Consider the following 17,589-nt stretch of genomic DNA (forward strand, 5'->3'; position numbering starts at 1 on the left):
GCTCCGACATGTGGGTGGGCGTGTCTGCGCTTGGTGCTCTGCTTCCGGGATGCTTTCCTGGCGCATGCGCACTTGGCTTGATGCCCTTCCTCCATGCTGGATCTGCCCGTCGCAGACCTGTGCCATTGTGATAGGCTGGAGCGATACATGTGACCAAGGTCGGGGGGGTATTAGAAGGTCCTATACCACCCTATTCCATATCCCCTTGAGAAAGCGGCGTGGTAGTGCTGCGAAACGCGCGTCGGGGTCTCTTTTCCGGCGGTGCTCCCCCTCTGCACCTCTTCCATTTGGTAAGCCTGCTCCTTACATTTGTTGCCATGTCACAGGTTGTTTACTACTTTTTGCCTTAGTCCAGTGTATGTTATTGGACTGTTTGATATACTGCTTTCATTCAGGCTCACCAATTTTACTCTGCACATGGGGTTTTGTTACCTTCATTGTGCGGCTATTTATTAGTACTGGGGTAGCAAAGGGGCGGCAGCTCCCCTTCTGCGATCGAATGGAATACCTATATTATGTTGGATTACTGACTGTCATTTTTAATGTTTGTACCAATAAAGTCTAATATTTACATTTAGCATCATTGTATGCTCCTTGTTCTCCTGCTTTCATATGTACTCTATGGAGCGGATGTAATTTGTCTGGGGGCACACCATTTATATGTGCTTCTACCCAGACTGTTGATATGACTTCGGGATTTCTGCTATTATTAAGATAAATATAAATACCCAGAGTTCATTCCGTCCAGCGTACCCCTTGACGTGCGTTTCGATGGCAGTCTTCCTCAGAAGGGGTGCATACTGCCATCGAAACGCGTGTCGTGGGTATTTATATTTATCTGTGGTTTTTACTTTTGCTGCTATAGTTAGTTCCCTTGATATGCACGACACTGTCCCTGATTGCCCTTAGGGGATTATGCACTTTATACTTTATTACACGTTTTCTTTTTTTCTCCTGAGGCCAATCAGGGAGAGAGGAACACATAGATACATGTGCGTGATGTATTAAGTATTTTTTATCTGTCTTGAGACTTTTTTGGCTACGAGCACTATGCACTTTACTCTGTATTTACCTATATGCAATACGGAACTGTGCCTCAAGCGGATGATATTAAATTCTTTATCTTGGATGTAATACACGTGGTATATTTATAAACAGGATACTGTCATCATACAGTTCCGCCCAATGTAGGTTTCTTTCCATCCTGTTTTTTCAGTTTGCTCTTATCTCCTTAAAACATTTTAAAATTTGTATTTTCAATAAAGACATTATTGACTCTTTACGCTGTGTTGGGGGACATGTGTTGATAGTTTATAGATTTTGTGGTTGATCACGGTCCTCCGTACTTTTGTGGCTATTCCGTTTAGTCCCTTCCTAGGTTATAAACATTGGTCCCCTAGTCGCTGGCTTTCCCTCTCTGGTGCAGAAAATTGCGCAGGAGACCACGCCATTTTTTTCCCTGAAAATAATCTTTTATTAAATACATACAGCTCCCCTAACTTGCACACACTCTATATTAATGGTATTAGTCACTGACATCTATATATCTAATATCTAACTGTTCTGCATGGATTTACTGTGTATAAACCATGTCTTCTATCCGGTCGGCTTCTGCGCTGATAGTACGGAAGCCGACAAATGAATGAATGGCTTCTCTGCTATCTGTCTATGAAATATACAGCATATATATATATATATATATATATATATATATATATATATATATATATATACCAAATAGCAAAAAAGCAAATAGCAAAAAAAAAGAGCCGAAACGTCGCGCAGTGATGTGGGTCGATTAAACTTCACACGTTTTTCACATTAAATTCTTGGAGTGCTGCCTTCCTTTTTTGCTATTTGGAATACATGTTGGATAGATGTGTGGACCATTCTATCCAGGGGGCCAGGCACCCACCATCGGTGAGCATTGTGCTGTTCCATTTTCTCCCTAATATATATATATATATATATATATATATATATATATATATATATATATATATATATATATACACTGCTCAAAAAAATAAAGGGAACACTTAAACAACAGAATATACCGTATTTTTCGGACTACAAGACGCACTTTTTTCCCCAAAAATGTAAGGGGAAAATGGGGGTGAGTCTTGTAGTCGGAATATACTTACAAATTATGCGGCAGCAGCAGTGGCGGCGGTCCCGATGCAGCCATGCTGGTGCAGCTGTGGCTGTGCTGCGGGCAGGGACTGTGCTGCAGGCAGGGGCTGTGCTGTGGGGCTGTGGCAGCGGCTCTCTAGGCTCAGTGGGGGCTCCGACGGCATTTCTTCAAAGCCCGGAGGCCCCCCGCTCATCCGACATGTTGCGGTGGCCTCCGAGAACATAGGCACCAGGAAAATGGCCGCCGGGCCGGCGCACGCTCAGATTCAAATCTCGTCAACGAGATCTCATCTCCCGAGATCTCGGCAACAAGATCTGAATCTGAGCGTGCGCCGGCCCGGCGGCCATTTTCCTGGCGCCTATGTTCTCGGAGGCCACCGCAACATGCCGGATGAGCGGGGGGCCTCCGGGCTTTGAAGAAATGCCGTCGGAGCCCCCACTGAGCCTAGAGAGCCGCTGCCATAGCCCCTGCCTGCAGCACAGCCCCTGCCTGCAGCACAGTCTCTGCCCGCAGCACAGCCACAGCTGCACCAGCATGGCTGCATCAGGACCACCGCCACTGCTGCTGCTGCATAATTTGTAAGTACATGCCGTCGGAGCCCCCACTGAGCCCAGAGAGCCGCTGCCACTGCCGGCAGCACAGCCTGTGCCCCCAGAGCCCAGCCTGTGCCCCCAGAGCCCAGCCTGTGCCCCCAGAGCCCAGCCTGTGCCCCCAGAGCCCAGCCTGTGCCAACAGAGCCCAGCCTGTGCCCCCAGAGCCCAGCCTGTGCCCCCAGAGCCCAGCCTGTGCCCCCAGAGCCCAGCCTGTGCCCCCAGAGCCCCTGCCCCGGACACAGAGCCTCCACCCCTGCCCAAGCACAGAGCACCAGCCTGGGATGGGATTTCCTGGAGGCCAACGCACCAGCCTGGACCACCTAATGGCCCCTGTGACCACTTCTCCACCTGTGGCGAGCCCTTCACTGGTAAGCTGAATTCGGACTGTAAGACGTACCCCCATTTGAAACATTTTTTTTTTTTTTCCTTATTTTTATTATGAAAATTTGGGGTGCGTCTTATCGTCCGGTGCGTCTTATAGTCCGAAAAATACGGTAACTCCAACTAAATCAAACTTCTCTGAAATCAAACTGTCCACTTAGGAAGCAACACAGTTTGACAATCAATTTCACATGCTGTTGTGCAAATGGAATAGACAACAAATGGAAATTATTGGCAATTATCAAAACACCCTCAATAAAGGAGTGGCTCTGCAGGTGGGGACCACAGACCACATCTTAGTACCAATGCTTTTTGGCAGATGTTTTGGCCACTTTTAAATGTTGGTTGTGCTTTCACACTCGTGGTAGCATGAGACGGACTCTACAACCCACACAAGTGGCTCAGGTAGTGTAGCTCATCCAGGATGGCACATCAATGTGAGCTGTGGCAAGAAGGTTTGCTGTATCTGTCAGCATAGCATCTAGAGGCTGGAGGCACTTCCAGGAGACAGGCCAGTACACCAGGAGACGTGGAGGAGGCTGTAGGAGGGCAACAACCCAGCAGCAGGACAGCTACCTCATCCTTTGTGCAAGGAGGAACAGGCGGAGCACTACCAGAGCCCTGCAAAATGACCTCCAGCAGGCCACAGTTTTTTTTTGTCTAGTCTCGTTTGAATATAGGTCAATATTAAATAGTCTCCTGATGAGTCGCCTTTGGTGTGGATGAAACCCATAGAAATGAGAGGCTGGGAGAGTGAGTGTGTACACGTCACCTCACCCTATATACTGATCTGTGGGGTACACATTTTTTCTATTACTCACCTACTCACTAACCTTCAGGGGGTAAATTATGGGTATGCTTTTACATTTGAAATTAATAAAGTTTAGTTTTATCCTTTTGTCAGCAAACATGAGGAATGACAAGAGACAACCCATTTAGGAAGATACAATTTTGGTTAAAACTATTCCAACATTATGAACATAAAAAAAGTCTTCTCCCCTGTGTGACGTCTCTGATCTTTATTAACAGTTGATTTCCAAGTAAAATATTCCCCACATTAAGAAAATGAAAAAGGCTTCTCCTCTGTGTGGCTGCTCTGATGTCTAACAAGCGTCCCTTTCTGGTTAAAACATTTCCCACATTCTGATCAGGAAAAAGGCTTCTCCCCTGTGTGAGTTCTCTGGTGCCTAACCAAATTTGATTTGTAGTTAAAACATTTCCCACATTCTGAACAGGAAAAAGGCTTCTCTCCTGTGTGGGTTCTTTGATGTATAACAAGATTCCCTTTTTGGGTAAAACATTTCCCACATTCTGAACATGAAAAAGGCATCTCCTCTGTGTGACTGCTCTGATGTCTAACAAGATTACTTCTATGCTTAAAACATTTCCCACATTCTGAACAGGAAAAAGGCTTCTCCCCTGTGTGAGTACTATGGTGCCTAACCAAAACGGATTTCTCGAAAAAACATTTCCCACATTCTGAACATGAAAAAGGTTTCTCCCCTGTGTGAGTTCTTTGGTGTGTTACAAAATTTGATTTGTAGTTAAAACATTTCCCACATTCTGAACAGTAAAAAGGCTTCTCTCCTGTGTGGGTTCTTTGATGTTTAACAAGATTCCCTTTTTCGGTAAAACATTTCCCACATTCTGAACATGAAAAAGGCATCTCCCCTGTGTGACTGCTCTGATGTCTAACAAGATAACTTCTATCCTTAAAACATTTCCCACATTCTGAACAGGAAAAAGGCTTCTCCCCTGTGTGAGTTCTCTGGTGGCTTACCAAAACTGATTTCTTGATAAAACATTTCCCACATTCTGAACAGGAAAAAGGCTCCGTGTGGGTTCTTTGATGTTCAACAAGATTCCTTTTGAGAATAAACCATTTCCCACATTCTGAACAGGAAAAAGGCTTCTCTCCTGTGTGGGTTCGTTGATGTTTAACAAGATTCCCTTTTTGGGTAAAAGATTTCCCACATTCTGAACATGAAAAAGGCACCTCCTGTGTGTGACTCCTCTGGTGTGTAACAAGATTACTTCTATGCTTAAAACATTTCCCACATTCTGAACAGGAAAAAGGCTTCTCCTCTGTGTGAGTACTATGGTGCCTAACCAAAACGGATTTCTGGATAAAACATTTCCCACATTCTGAACATGAAAAAGGTTTCTCCCCTGTGTGAGTTCTTTGGTGTCTTACAAAATTTGATCTGTAGTTAAAACATTTCCCACATTCTGAACAGGAAAATGACTTCCTTGCTTTAGGAGCAGTATGTTTTTTAATGCCTCTTTTGTGATTTTGATTTTCTTTAGTAGTCAGTAATGAATCAGAGGACCCTGGGACATGTTTCATAGGATCAGATGACAGATCTGTGCTGTGGATGGATGATGATATATCTGGAGTAACAGCAATCACTTCAGTTGTATCTTGTAGGATCTCAAGATCATCAGATTTAAAAATTGAAGATATCAGCTGTCCCTCGGATCTCCTGCTACAGTCATCTGCTAAGATAATAAAAACATTTTTTTTAATAAAGTATCCTTGAGTTTTATATTTTTGAACATTTCTACTTAAACTGTCCATAAAAATGGCAAGCTATGTAAAATACTTTAATTATTTACCAAGACAATGACAGTTCACAGTCTAATAGAAAACCTTGTTGGATGAACCAGTAGTGCGTGTTGTTCAACTATTTGTTCATTCTGCCTCCCAAATATCGAATAAAAAGAAACCAATCAATGTTATGTAGGCGAAAATAATACCAATTCTCATTTCACAAAAAAAAGTCCCAGCTCAGGTCCATCATCTGTCAATGGAAAAACAGAGGTTCCCACACTATTGGTGGCTCAAATGCTGTCGAAAAGCAACAGAGTTTCTATAAAAAAATCCAGCAAAATCAGCTCTCCCTTCTGAGTCTTGCAGTGTGCTCAAACAGCATTTAGGATCCCTGTATTTAGCAATATTATATAGTGAGAAGAATCCACTTAATTTGCGGTGTGTGTCTCCTGGAGCACAATCTATGTGCTGGGTAATAAAATGGCAAATGTGTAATTTTCACTCTCCAACATCCACTTCATGCTAATTTCCAGAAAGTGGCTGTGGAGTCAAAATATTAATTCCTCCTACACATTTGGTCTAAAGTTGGTACCCCTCATTTAATAACAGAAAACCCTACAATGGTCACAGAAATAACTTGAATCTGACAGAACTAATAATAAATCAAAAATCTTTGAAAATTAACAAATGAAAATCAGACATTGCATTTCAACCATGCTTCCACAGAATAAAAAAAAACAAAACTCATGAAATAGGCCTGGACAGAAATGATGGTACCCTTAGCTCAAGCACTTTGTGACTGTGAATGGTAGATAAACATCGTCGCTAGCAGGGCTTTGTGCAGCTCCGACATTTGTCAACGGTCGGCGGTTTTGTACTCATCGGGGCCCCCACGTACCTTATAACAAAGGGATTCCAGCTCACAATGCTTACTGTGACCCCCAACGTCATCGAGACCTGATTGGTTCAAGTCCTGATGACGTCAGCGTCACTCCAGCCAATGAGACAAATCACTATTCAAGTCTGTTGTAGCAACGAACTTTATTGGGCAATCTGCCTCATAAAAACGCTGTTTCTCCTCAGATCTCATGTCAGTGAGAGATTAGAGGAGAAACAGTGTTACAAGTGCTGCTGGCAACAGCTGTGTCAGTCAGCGATCTTGTTATAAGGTAAAAAAAACAGATAAGGCAGGTTAGGGTTAGTGCTATAGTTAGGGTTAGGGTCGGGGCTAAAGTTAGGATTACTGTTAAGGTTACTTTCAGGCTAACGTTAGGGTTAGAGTTTATTCTAAAGTTAGGGTTCGGATAAAAAACTAGGCTTTTCTCAATTGTCACCTCAATAATTTGGTCACGTCAGTCACGTAACATCAGTGACATCAGAGTTTTCTATTTCAGGAAAAAATGAATAAAAACGAAATGGCCGGGGGCGTGGCCTGGATTCCGAGCGGAGAGGACGCAGCTCGTTGCGGCTCCCGCTCCCAAACTGTAAAGACCCGCTTTCACTACCCCCATAGGCGGATAGAAAGACTTTCTGCGGGCTCTGTTGTGAACACTGTGTGAGTTCTCCATTTACTATTTTGAACACTGTGTGAGTTCTCCGTTTTTTGTCTCCCTCTAGTGGCCTTTTTGTTATACTGCGGTTGTGGCTGGAATCAGCTGTCTCGTCACTTGCTTGTCAGGTTGGCTATTTAAGCTCACCTGAACCATTATTCCTTGCCTGCTGTCAGTGTATTCAGTGCTTTTCTGAACGCTCCTGGCTTCACTAGTTCCTGCCTCGTCTTGAGAAGCTAAGTTTTCCTGCTAGTTTTTGCTCATCTTAGATTGAAAATGTTCCTCTGTATATGATGAGTTTTTGTCCAGCTTGCTAATATGTGATTCTCTGTTTGCTGGTAGCCCTGGGATTGCAGTGTTGCTCCCCCCGCATCGTTAGTTGGTGCGGGGGTTCTTGCAATCTCTGCGTGGATATTTTTAGGGTTTTCTACAGACCGCTCAGACTCTTGCTATCCTCTGTGTATCTAGTAATTAGCGGGCCTCCTTTGCTGAATCTAATTTCATCTCTGCGTTTTGTATTTTCTCCTGAACTCACCGTTATTATTTGTGGGGGGCTTCTATATCTTTGGGGGTTACTTCTCTGAGGCAAGTGAGGCTTTTGCTCTCTCTTTAGGGGTAGTCAGTTTCTCAGGCCGTGACGAGACGTCTAGGATTTCAGGTAACGTTCCACGGCTACTTATAGTGTGTGCGGTTAGGATCAGGTTTGCGGTCAGTCCAGTTCCCACATCCCAGAGCTGGTCCTGTATTTTACTTAGCTGGTCAGTTCAGCGATCCTATGCCACTAAGGATCATAACAGTACAGCAGGCCAACAAAGTGTTAATGCATCGCTGAAGCGGGATAAGAGAAGCCTTGTGTGTATTTTTTTTTCTTCTCTGTAGTTTGTCCAGCTTCTCTCCTCCCCTTAAAATCTGGGTGGCTCTGAACTCAGCTGCTGCTATGGATATTCAGAATTTGGCTACTAGTATGGAGCATCTTACTGCAAGGGTACAAAGTATTCAGGATTATGTCATACACAGTCCTATGTCAGAACCTAAGATTCCTATTCCTGAGCTGTTTTCTGGGGATAGGTCTAGGTTCCTGAATTTTAAGAATAATTGCAAATTATTCCTTTCTTTGAGACCTCTTTCCTCTGGTGATCCTGTTCAGCAAGTTAAAATAATTATTTCATTGTTACGGGGTGACCCTCAAGATTGGGCCTTCTCATTGGCGCCAGGAGATCCTGCATTGCTTAATGTGGATGCGTTTTTCCGGGCACTTGGATTGCTCTATGAAGAACCTAATCTTGAAGACCAGGCAGAAAAGGCTTTGCTGGCTCTCTCCCAGGGTCTGGATGAAGCAGAGGTTTATTGCCAGAAGTTTAGGAAGTGGTCTGTGCTTACTCAATGGAATGAGTGTGCCCTGGCCGCAATTTTCAGAAAGGGTCTTTCTGAAGCTCTTAAGAATGTTATGGTGGGATTCCCCACGCCTGCAAGTCTGAATGAGTCAATGGCCTTGGCCATTCAGATTGATCGGCGTTTGCAGGAGCGCAAACCTGTGCGCCATCTGGCGGTATTCTCTGAACAGAAGCCTGAGTCTATGCAATGTGACAGGATTCTGACCAGAATTGAACGACAAAATCATAGACGTCAGAATGGGTTGTGCTTTTACTGTGGTGATTCTGCTCATGTTATCTCAGCATGCTCTAAGCGGTCAAAAAAGTTCACTAAATCTGTCACCATTGGTACTGTACAGCCTAAATTCATTTTGTCTGTTACTTTGATTTGCTCTCTGTCATCCTACTCTGTTATGGCTTTTGTAGATTCAGGTGCTGCTCTGAATCTGATGGATTTGTCATTTGCCAAGCGCTGTGGTTTTATCTTAGAGCCTTTACGGTTCCCTATTCCACTGAAGGGAATTGATGCTACGCCATTGGCCAAGAATAAACCTCAGTACTGGGCTCAAGTGACCATGTGTATGACTCCTGCATATCAGGAGGTGATTCGCTTCCTGGTGTTATATAATTTACATGACGTTGTCGTGTTGGGTCTGCCATGGCTACAGGCTCATAACCCAGTCTTGGACTGGAATGCTATGTCTGTGCTGAGTTGGGGTTGTCAGGGAATTCATGGCGATGCTCCTTTGGTGTAAATTGCTTCCTTTACTCCTTCTGAAGTCCCTGAATTTTTGTCAGACTACCAGGATGTATTTGATGAGCCCAAGTCCAGTACTCTACCCCCTCATAGGGAATGTGATTGTGCTATAAATTTAATTCCGGGTAGCAAATTCCCTAAGGGACGACTTTTTAATTTGTCTGTACCAGAACATGCCGCTATGCGGAGCTATATAAAGGAGTCTTTGGAGAAAGGGCATATTCGCCCGTCCTCGTCCCCTTTGGGTGCGGGACTCTTTTTTGTGGCTAAGAAGGATGGTTCTCTGAGACCCTGTATAGATTATCGCCTTCTGAATAAGATCACGGTCAAATTTCAGTATCCTTTGCCATTGTTGTCTGATCTGTTTGCACGGATTAGGGGGGCTAGTTGGTTCACCAAGATAGATCTTCGTGGTGCGTATAATCTTGTGCGTATTAAGCAGGGCGATGAATGGAAAACAGCACTTAATACGCCCGAGGGCCATTTTGAGTACTTGGTGATGCCTTTCGGACTCTCTAATGCCCCTTCTGTGTTTCAGTCCTTCATGCATGACATCTTCCGAGAATATCTGGATGGATTTATGATTGTGTATCTTGATGATATTTTGGTCTTTTCTGATGATTGGGAGTCCATTGTGAAGCAGGTTAGGATGCTGTTTCAGGTCCTGCGTGCCAATGCTTTGTTTGTAAAGGGCTCTAAGTGTCTATTCGGAGTCCAGAAGGTTTCCTTTTTGGGTTATATTTTTTCTCCTTCTACTATTGAGATGGATCCAGTCAAGGTCCAGGCTATTCAGGACTGGACTCAACCTGCTTCAGTGAAGAGTCTTCAGAAGTTCTTGGGTTTTGCAAATTTTTACTGTCGCTTTATCTCTAATTTTTCCAGTGTGGTTAAGCCTTTGACGGATTTGACCAAGAAAGGTTCTGATGTCACTAATTGGTCTCCTGCGGCCGTCGAGGCCTTTCAGGAGCTGAAGCGTCGGTTTTCTTCGGCTCTGGTCTTGTGTCAGCCAGATGTCTCTCTTCCCTTCCAGGTCGAGGTTGATGCTTCTGAGATTGGCGCAGGGGCTGTTTTATCGCAGATAAGCTCTGATGGCGCTGTGATGAAGCCATGTGCTTTCTTTTCAAGAAAGTTTTCGCCTGCCGAGCGAAATTATGATGTTGGTAATCGGGAGTTGTTGGCAATGAAGTGGGCATTTGAGGAGTGGCGTCATTGGCTTGAGGGAGCTAAGCATCGTGTGGTGGTCTTGACTGATCACAAAAATCTGACTTACCTCGAGTCTGCCAAGCGGTTAAATCCTAGACAGGCTCGTTGGTCATTGTTTTTCTCCCGTTTTGATTTCGTGGTTTCGTACCTTCCTGGGTCGAAGAACGTGAAGGCTGATGCTCTTTCTAGGAGTTTTGTGCCTGACTCTCCTGGAGTTTCAGAGCCGGTTGGCGTCCTCCGAGAGGGGGTGATTTTGTCTGCCATCTCCCCAGATTTGCGACGGGTGTTACAGGAGTTTCAGGCTAATAGACCTGACCGTTGTCCACCAGAGAGACTGTTCGTCCCAGAGAGATGGACCAACAGAGTTTTTTCCGAGGTTCATTCTTCGGTGTTGGCGGGTCATCCAGGAATTTTTGGTACCAGGGATTTGGTGGCTAGGTCCTTTTGGTGGCCTTCCTTGTCACGGGATGTGCGTTCCTTTGTGCAGTCCTGTGGGATTTGTGCTCGAGCTAAACCCTGTTGTTCTCGTGCCAGTGGATTGCTTTTGCCTTTGCCTGTTCCAAAGAGACCTTGGACGCATATTTCCATGGATTTTATTTCAGATCTTCCAGTCTCTCAAAGAATGTCTGTCATTTGGGTGGTTTGTGATCGCTTCTCTAAGATGGTCCATTTAGTGCCCTTGCCTAAGTTGCCTTCCTCCTCCGATTTGGTTCCGCTATTTTTTCAGAATATGGTTCGCTTGCACGGCATTCCTGAGAATATTGTGTCTGACAGAGGTTCCCAGTTTGTGTCCAGATTTTGGCGGTCCTTTTGTGCTAAGATGGGCATTGATTTGTCTTTTTCGTCGGCCTTCCATCCTCAGACGAATGGCCAAACCGAGCGAACTAATCAGACCTTGGAGACTTATTTGAGATGTTTTGTTTCTGCTGAACAGGATGATTGGGTGACTTTTTTGCCATTGGCCGAGTTTGCCCTTAACAATCGGGCTAGTTCCGCTACTTTGGTTTCGCCTTTTTTTTGTAACTCTGGTTTTCATCCTCGTTTTTCCTCGGGTCAGGTTGAGCCTTCTGACTGTCCTGGGGTGGATTCTGTGGTGGATAGGCTGCAAGATTTGGAACCATGTAGTGGACAATTTGACGTTGTCACAAGAGAAGGCTCAGCGCTTTGCTAACCGTCGTCGCTGTGTGGGTCCCCGACTTCGTGTGGGAGATTTGGTGTGGTTATCTTCTCGTTATGTCCCTATGAAGGTTTCCTCTCCGAAGTTCAAGCCTCGTTTTATCGGTCCTTATAAGATTTTGGAAATCCTCAACCCTGTGTCATTTCGTTTGGACCTCCCAGCATCGTTTGCCATTCATAATGTGTTCCATAGGTCATTGTTGCGGAGGTATGTGGTGCCTGTGGCTCCTTCTGTTGATCCTCCTGCTCCGGTGCTGGTTGAAGGAGAATTGGAGTATGTGGTGGAGAAAATCTTGGATTCTCGTATTTCGAGACGGAGGCTTCAGTACTTGGTTAAGTGGAAGGGCTATGGTCAGGAGGATAATTCCTGGGTTGTCGCCTCTGATGTTCATGCGGCCGATTTGGTTCGTGCCTTCCATTTGGCTCATCCTGATCGCCCCAGGGTCTCTGATGAGGGTTCGGTGACCCCTCCTCAAGGGGGGGTACTGTTGTGAACACTGTGTGAGTTCTCCGTTTACTGTTTTGAACACTGTGTGAGTTCTCCGTTTTTTGTCTCCCTCTAGTGGCCTTTTTGTTATACTGCGGTTGTGGCTGGAATCAGCTGTCTCGTCACTTGCTTGTCAGGTTGGCTATTTAAGCTCACCTGAACCATTATTCCTTGCCTGCTGTCAGTGTATTCAGTGCTTTTCTGAACTCTCCTGGCTTCACTAGTTCCTGCCTCGTCTTGAGAAGCTAAGTTTTCCTGCTAGTTTTTGCTCATCTTAGATTGAAAATGTTCCTCTGTATATGATGAGTTTTTGTCCAGCTTGCTAATATGTGATTCTATGTTTGCTGGTAGCTCTGGGATTGCAGTGTTGCTCCCCCCGCATCGTTAGTTGGTGCGGGGGTTCTTGCAATCTCTGCGTGGATATTTTTAGGGTTTTCTACTGACCGCTCAGACTCTTGCTATCCTCTGTGTATCTAGTGATTAGCGGGCCTCCTTTGCTGAATCTAATTTCATCTCTGCGTTTTGTATTTTCTCCTGAACTCACCGTTATTATTTGTGGGGAGCTTCTATATCTTTGGGGGTTACTTCTCTGAGGCAAGTGAGGCTTTTGCTCTCTCTTTAGGGGTAGTCAGTTTCTCAGGCCGTGACGAGACGTCTAGGATTTCAGGTAACGTTCCACGGCTACTTATAGTGTGTGCGGTTAGAATCAGGTTTGCGGTCAGTCCAGTTCCCACATCCCAGAGCTGGTCCTGTATTTTACTTAGCTGGTCAGTTCAGCGATCCTATGCCACTAAGAATCATAACAGGGCTCCCAACACTGCCGGGACTCCGCCGAGACCGCAGCGGGGCCGGTGGAGGGGCCGGGCGGCTGTGGGCGAGCGCGGAGATTCCGGAGGGATCCGGCGCCATTACCTGGCCGGCGCCATCTTGCTGAGCGTCCCCCTCATAGCGCCGGAGCAGAGACGCAGGACCAGCGGGGTGAGGTGCATATCGGAGCGACCGGGGAGTTCCCAGGGCAGAGCCGAGAGCACCGCTGGACCCTCACCGTTCCGAGGCCTCCGGAGTGAATGATCACAGCCGCAGGCACCTCTCCTCCTTCCTCCCCCTCCTTCACAGCATATCGGCGTGAGGAAAAAGAGTCCCCCTGCCCGCTCTGTGGCCTGGTACGGTAGAGCGGCTACTCGCAGGGGACACTAACAGAGGAGGGTGAAGTTCCCTGAGGGCTCACAGACTGCACCAAGCACCACCTCAGTGCTGCAGACCCGATCAGGGGTGCCGGAGGTAAGAGGTCCCGGGACCAGCACTCGGTTTACACCAGAGCCCCTGCACTCCATATATCACATCCCTGAACTTGGGGGCCTTGCTCCCTCCTCTGCAGGGGTGAGCAATTTTGTGAGGTATAAGTCCCTGTGGGCGCTGATGTTGCAGCTATAGGAAGAGGTGACGCGATTCTCCCCCCTGAAATTACCGTTACTTAGTCACAATCTATATAGGGTGTGAGACCCCCAGAATCCTACGGCTGCGCTGAGAACGAGGCTCTTCAATTCAGCAGAAAGCAGTGGGCGCTGTAGCCGGGACTGACCACACTGAGAGCTGTAACAGTAGCTTCCAGCCCCCGCGGCCACCCCCTGCATGAGGCTCATCTTGCAACTAAGTGAAATCAGCAAGTAGATAAAACTCTATTGACGGGGCGCATGTGCAGAGTACAGCAATAACAGACATGTTGTGCTGAGCTCTGCTACCCGACGGACCCCATTCAACCCTTTCCAACGACTGAAGCTTTGTAAATATCCCCCTCCCGGGGACAGTCTATCTTTAAGAGCAGGGCAATCCGTAATGCCGAAAAAGGGGGGCGCAGCACAGCCGACGGGCCGCACCATTTCAGACCTCTTTATGAACGGCACCCCCTCCAAAATGGCTTCAGCAACTAACCCTCCATCTGCCTCTTCAACTCAGGGTAATGGGGGCGCAGAGCGGGATGATACTTCCTCAAACTCTGAAGCAATGATCTCAACGGCTGCCCTCACGAGGTCCTTGCAAGAAACCTTTAGAGAGGAGATTACCACCGCCATGCAGGATATCTCATCCCAGTTGCAAGACCTGGCACAGCGCACAAACAATTTGGAGGAAAAAATGGACGTTGTCTCTGACGCGCTGGAGGAGGATCAGGAGACTCTCAAGCTACATACAGACCGTATTACTGAGTTGGAATTGAGATGTGAGGATTATGAGAATAGTTCCAGAAGAAGCAACATTCGAATTAGAGGACTCCCTGAACATGTGGTTGCCCTTAAAGATACAGCAGCAGCCCTTTTTGCAGCCCTTCTGCCTGACCTAGACCCGGCCCTTCTCCATATTACAAGAATACACAGGGCACTGGGTAAGCCAAGATCTAATACTAAAGATGCACTATGAGGAGACCCGTGATCAGATCTTGCTGGCGGCTAAAAACCAATCTATCTTACCTGGCCTACCAGATTCAGTGCACATTTATGCAGACATCGCACCCACTACATTGGCCAGAAGAAGGGCCCTCAGGCCAATTACTACCTCCCTACAAGAGGCTCAGGTTAAATACAAGTGGGGTTTTCCATTCGCTCTTATTTTCACTTTCAAGTCTCAACTCTATACATGCCGGTCGCTAGAAGAAGGAACCCAGGCCTTGATCAAGGCTAGTATCCCACTATCTTCAGAGACTCCCTCGCTTCCGCAAAGAAAACCCAGGCCAACAAGGGAATGGACAACCCATCCCAGAACAAGAAGTCAAGACACTCAGATTACCTGATTTACATAACTCAAGATTTGATATCCCTAAAATCATTCATATTTCTCTAGGTTGTGTTTATGGGGCCAGTTATTGACTTTGCCCTGCTCTGAATTTAGATTAACTACCTAGCAGTTAATGTTCGGTCTATTTACAGTTGTATTACCTGCTAATGTATTATTTAGTTCCCTTTTCCCCACCCCCCTCTTCTTTTGTAACTCCCCCTCCCCCCCTTTCCTTCCCCCCCTCCCCCCCTAGCCTCATTCTCATATCACCACCTTATCTGGTGTGGCGACTTTAACCTCACTCTCAGCCCGTCGCTTGATAGCAAAAACAGACAGGAAAAAGATCCTACAAATGCTGAAAGTAAATTGCCTGGCCGATATCTGGAGAGAGCAAAATGGCCCTCAGAGGGGATATACATACTTTTCACCTGCACAAAAATCCTATTCCAGAATTGACCTACATCTCACATCCTCCAGAACACTTCCTTCGGTTTTATTCTCCCGACATATAGTATCGTCTTGGTCAGACAACGATGCTGTCCTTTCTGCATTTAACTTTGCCATTACCTCTTCTAGACTCTTCAGGTGGAGACTGAATGAATCCCTACTAGTAGACCCATCGGTCTTGTCTACCATAAAGGACGAGCTGAATCTATATTTCCAAACCAACAATACTGCAGAGGTGTCCCCGGGAAATGTGTGGATGGCACACAAAAAATTTATAACAGGGACCCTAATTAAAATTGCCTCTAGCAAAAAAAAGCAAAGGTCTGAGCTACAATTACAATTAGAAAATAAACTCTCAAAATTAGAACAGCCAAACCAAAACCTCCCCTCACTTTATCTAATTAAGAAAATTCGTGAAACTAAATTACAACTCAATACCATTTTAACAAATAGATCAGAAAGAGCCCTGGCTTGGACAAAATCTACTTTTCACAAATATGCAAACAAACCAAGCAGCATGTTGGCCCGTAAACTTAAGAGTAGAGAGCTCCTGAATAATATCATATTAAATATTAAAGATTCTTCAGGCCGTATCACTGCCCACCCTGATGCAATATATAAAACGTTTCACCAATTTTATCAAAATCTCTACTCTCTCCCACGGCCTCCTTCTCCAACTCGCATCCAGAATTTCCTCAAAGACCTGATATTACCAAAAGTCCCAAATTCTGATATAGCACATCTTCAAGCGCCAATCGACTCTGAAGAAATAAAGGCAACGATCAAAAACTTAAAAAAATAAGGCTCCGGGGCCTGATGGGCTCACCGCGCAGTATTATAAAAAATTTGACAGCATACTTATACCTCATATACAAAGCTTTTGTAATGCTTTACTAAACGGAGCCCAAATGCCATCCGAATTTTATGTTGCCCACGTCACCGTGATTCCAAAACCGAAGAAAGATCACCTTTACCCCAAAAACTACAGGCCTATTTCACTGCTAAACATAGACTTAAAAATTTTTACATCTATAATCACGGCCAGAATAAATAAAATACTGCCTACCCTAATTCACCGGGATCAAGTGGGGTTCATTCCCAGAAGACAGGGCCCAGACAATATTACGAGGAACCTTAATTTAATACATTTAGCTAATCACTCCAAACAGTCCTTACTCTTGTTAGCACTCGATATAGAGAAAGCCTTTGATTCGGTGTCGTGGTCGTACTTGTTCGAAGTCCTTGCGAAATTTGGCTTTCCGAGTGGTTTCACCTCCTGCCTTAAAGTCCTGTACGACCACCCCACGGCCTATCTAAAGTTACCCTCAAACCAGCCTACCCCTATTAACATCCAACGTGGCACCAGGCAAGGGTGCCCGCTTTCCCCAGCTCTATTCGCCCTAGCCATGGAGCCATTAGCGGAAGCTATCAGAACCAACCCTAACATTAATGGACCTACAATCAGAGGTGACCACTACAAGGCTAGCCTTTTTGCAGATGATCTGCTTTTGTCCTTAGTCAATCCCATAATTACACTCCCAAATCTTTTTGTCGCTCTCCGTGAATTTGAATTGGTCTGAGGCCTCAAGATTAACGTAGATAAATCTGAAGCCCTGTTTATTAACACTCCCAGGGACACACAAAACAACATAACAGCGCAATTCAAATTTACCGGAAATGAGCAATACTTAACCTATCTCGGCATAAATTTAACTTCCCACAGGTTGACTTTATTTAAATGGAACTATGCTCCCTTAATTTCTAACCTCAAATCGGACCTTACCAGATGGTCATCCATGCCCTTATCCTGGTTGGGTAGACTCCATGCCATTAAGATGGTTTCCTTACCACGATTTCTGTATGTTTTTCGATCCTTGCCCATTCCTCTCCCTGCCAAAACGTTGCTAGATATTCACAACATGATTTCTAAATTCATATGGCAGGGGAAGAGGCCTAGAATAAGGCTTAAGACTATGTTTATTAACAGAAGACGGGGAGGTCTGTCCCTACCCAACTTCATCTTATATTATAGAGCGGCCCAACTAGCCCAGCTAATAAGTGCTAATGCGGACAAACACAGCACACCCAGATAAACACTCCCTACAATCCAGGACCTCCTTAATGACACATATCTTTCACAATCCGGCTTTCTCCCCAGGGTTGGATCC

The 17,589-nt window shown here is 45.5% G+C and overlaps 2 protein-coding genes across 2 annotated transcripts in view; both read right to left on the minus strand.

Annotated features, from left to right (window-relative positions):
* The window catches only part of LOC143768300 (uncharacterized), a 401,106-nt gene that overhangs the window by 63,564 nt on the left and 319,953 nt on the right, over nucleotides 1-17,589 (minus strand). The gene's annotated exons all lie outside the window — the stretch shown is intronic.
* LOC143767131 (uncharacterized) overlaps nucleotides 3,960-17,589 on the minus strand; it is a 94,912-nt gene continuing 81,282 nt past the window's right edge. The window contains exon 9 of the mRNA XM_077255154.1: nucleotides 3,960-5,607. Within this exon, the coding sequence (XP_077111269.1) occupies nucleotides 4,256-5,607 (1,352 nt within the window). The 3' untranslated portion in view covers nucleotides 3,960-4,255. The remainder of the gene's footprint in view (nucleotides 5,608-17,589) is intronic.

Source organism: Ranitomeya variabilis, chromosome 4, assembly GCF_051348905.1.
Source record: "Ranitomeya variabilis isolate aRanVar5 chromosome 4, aRanVar5.hap1, whole genome shotgun sequence".
In the NCBI taxonomy this organism is placed as follows: domain Eukaryota; kingdom Metazoa; phylum Chordata; class Amphibia; order Anura; family Dendrobatidae; genus Ranitomeya; species Ranitomeya variabilis.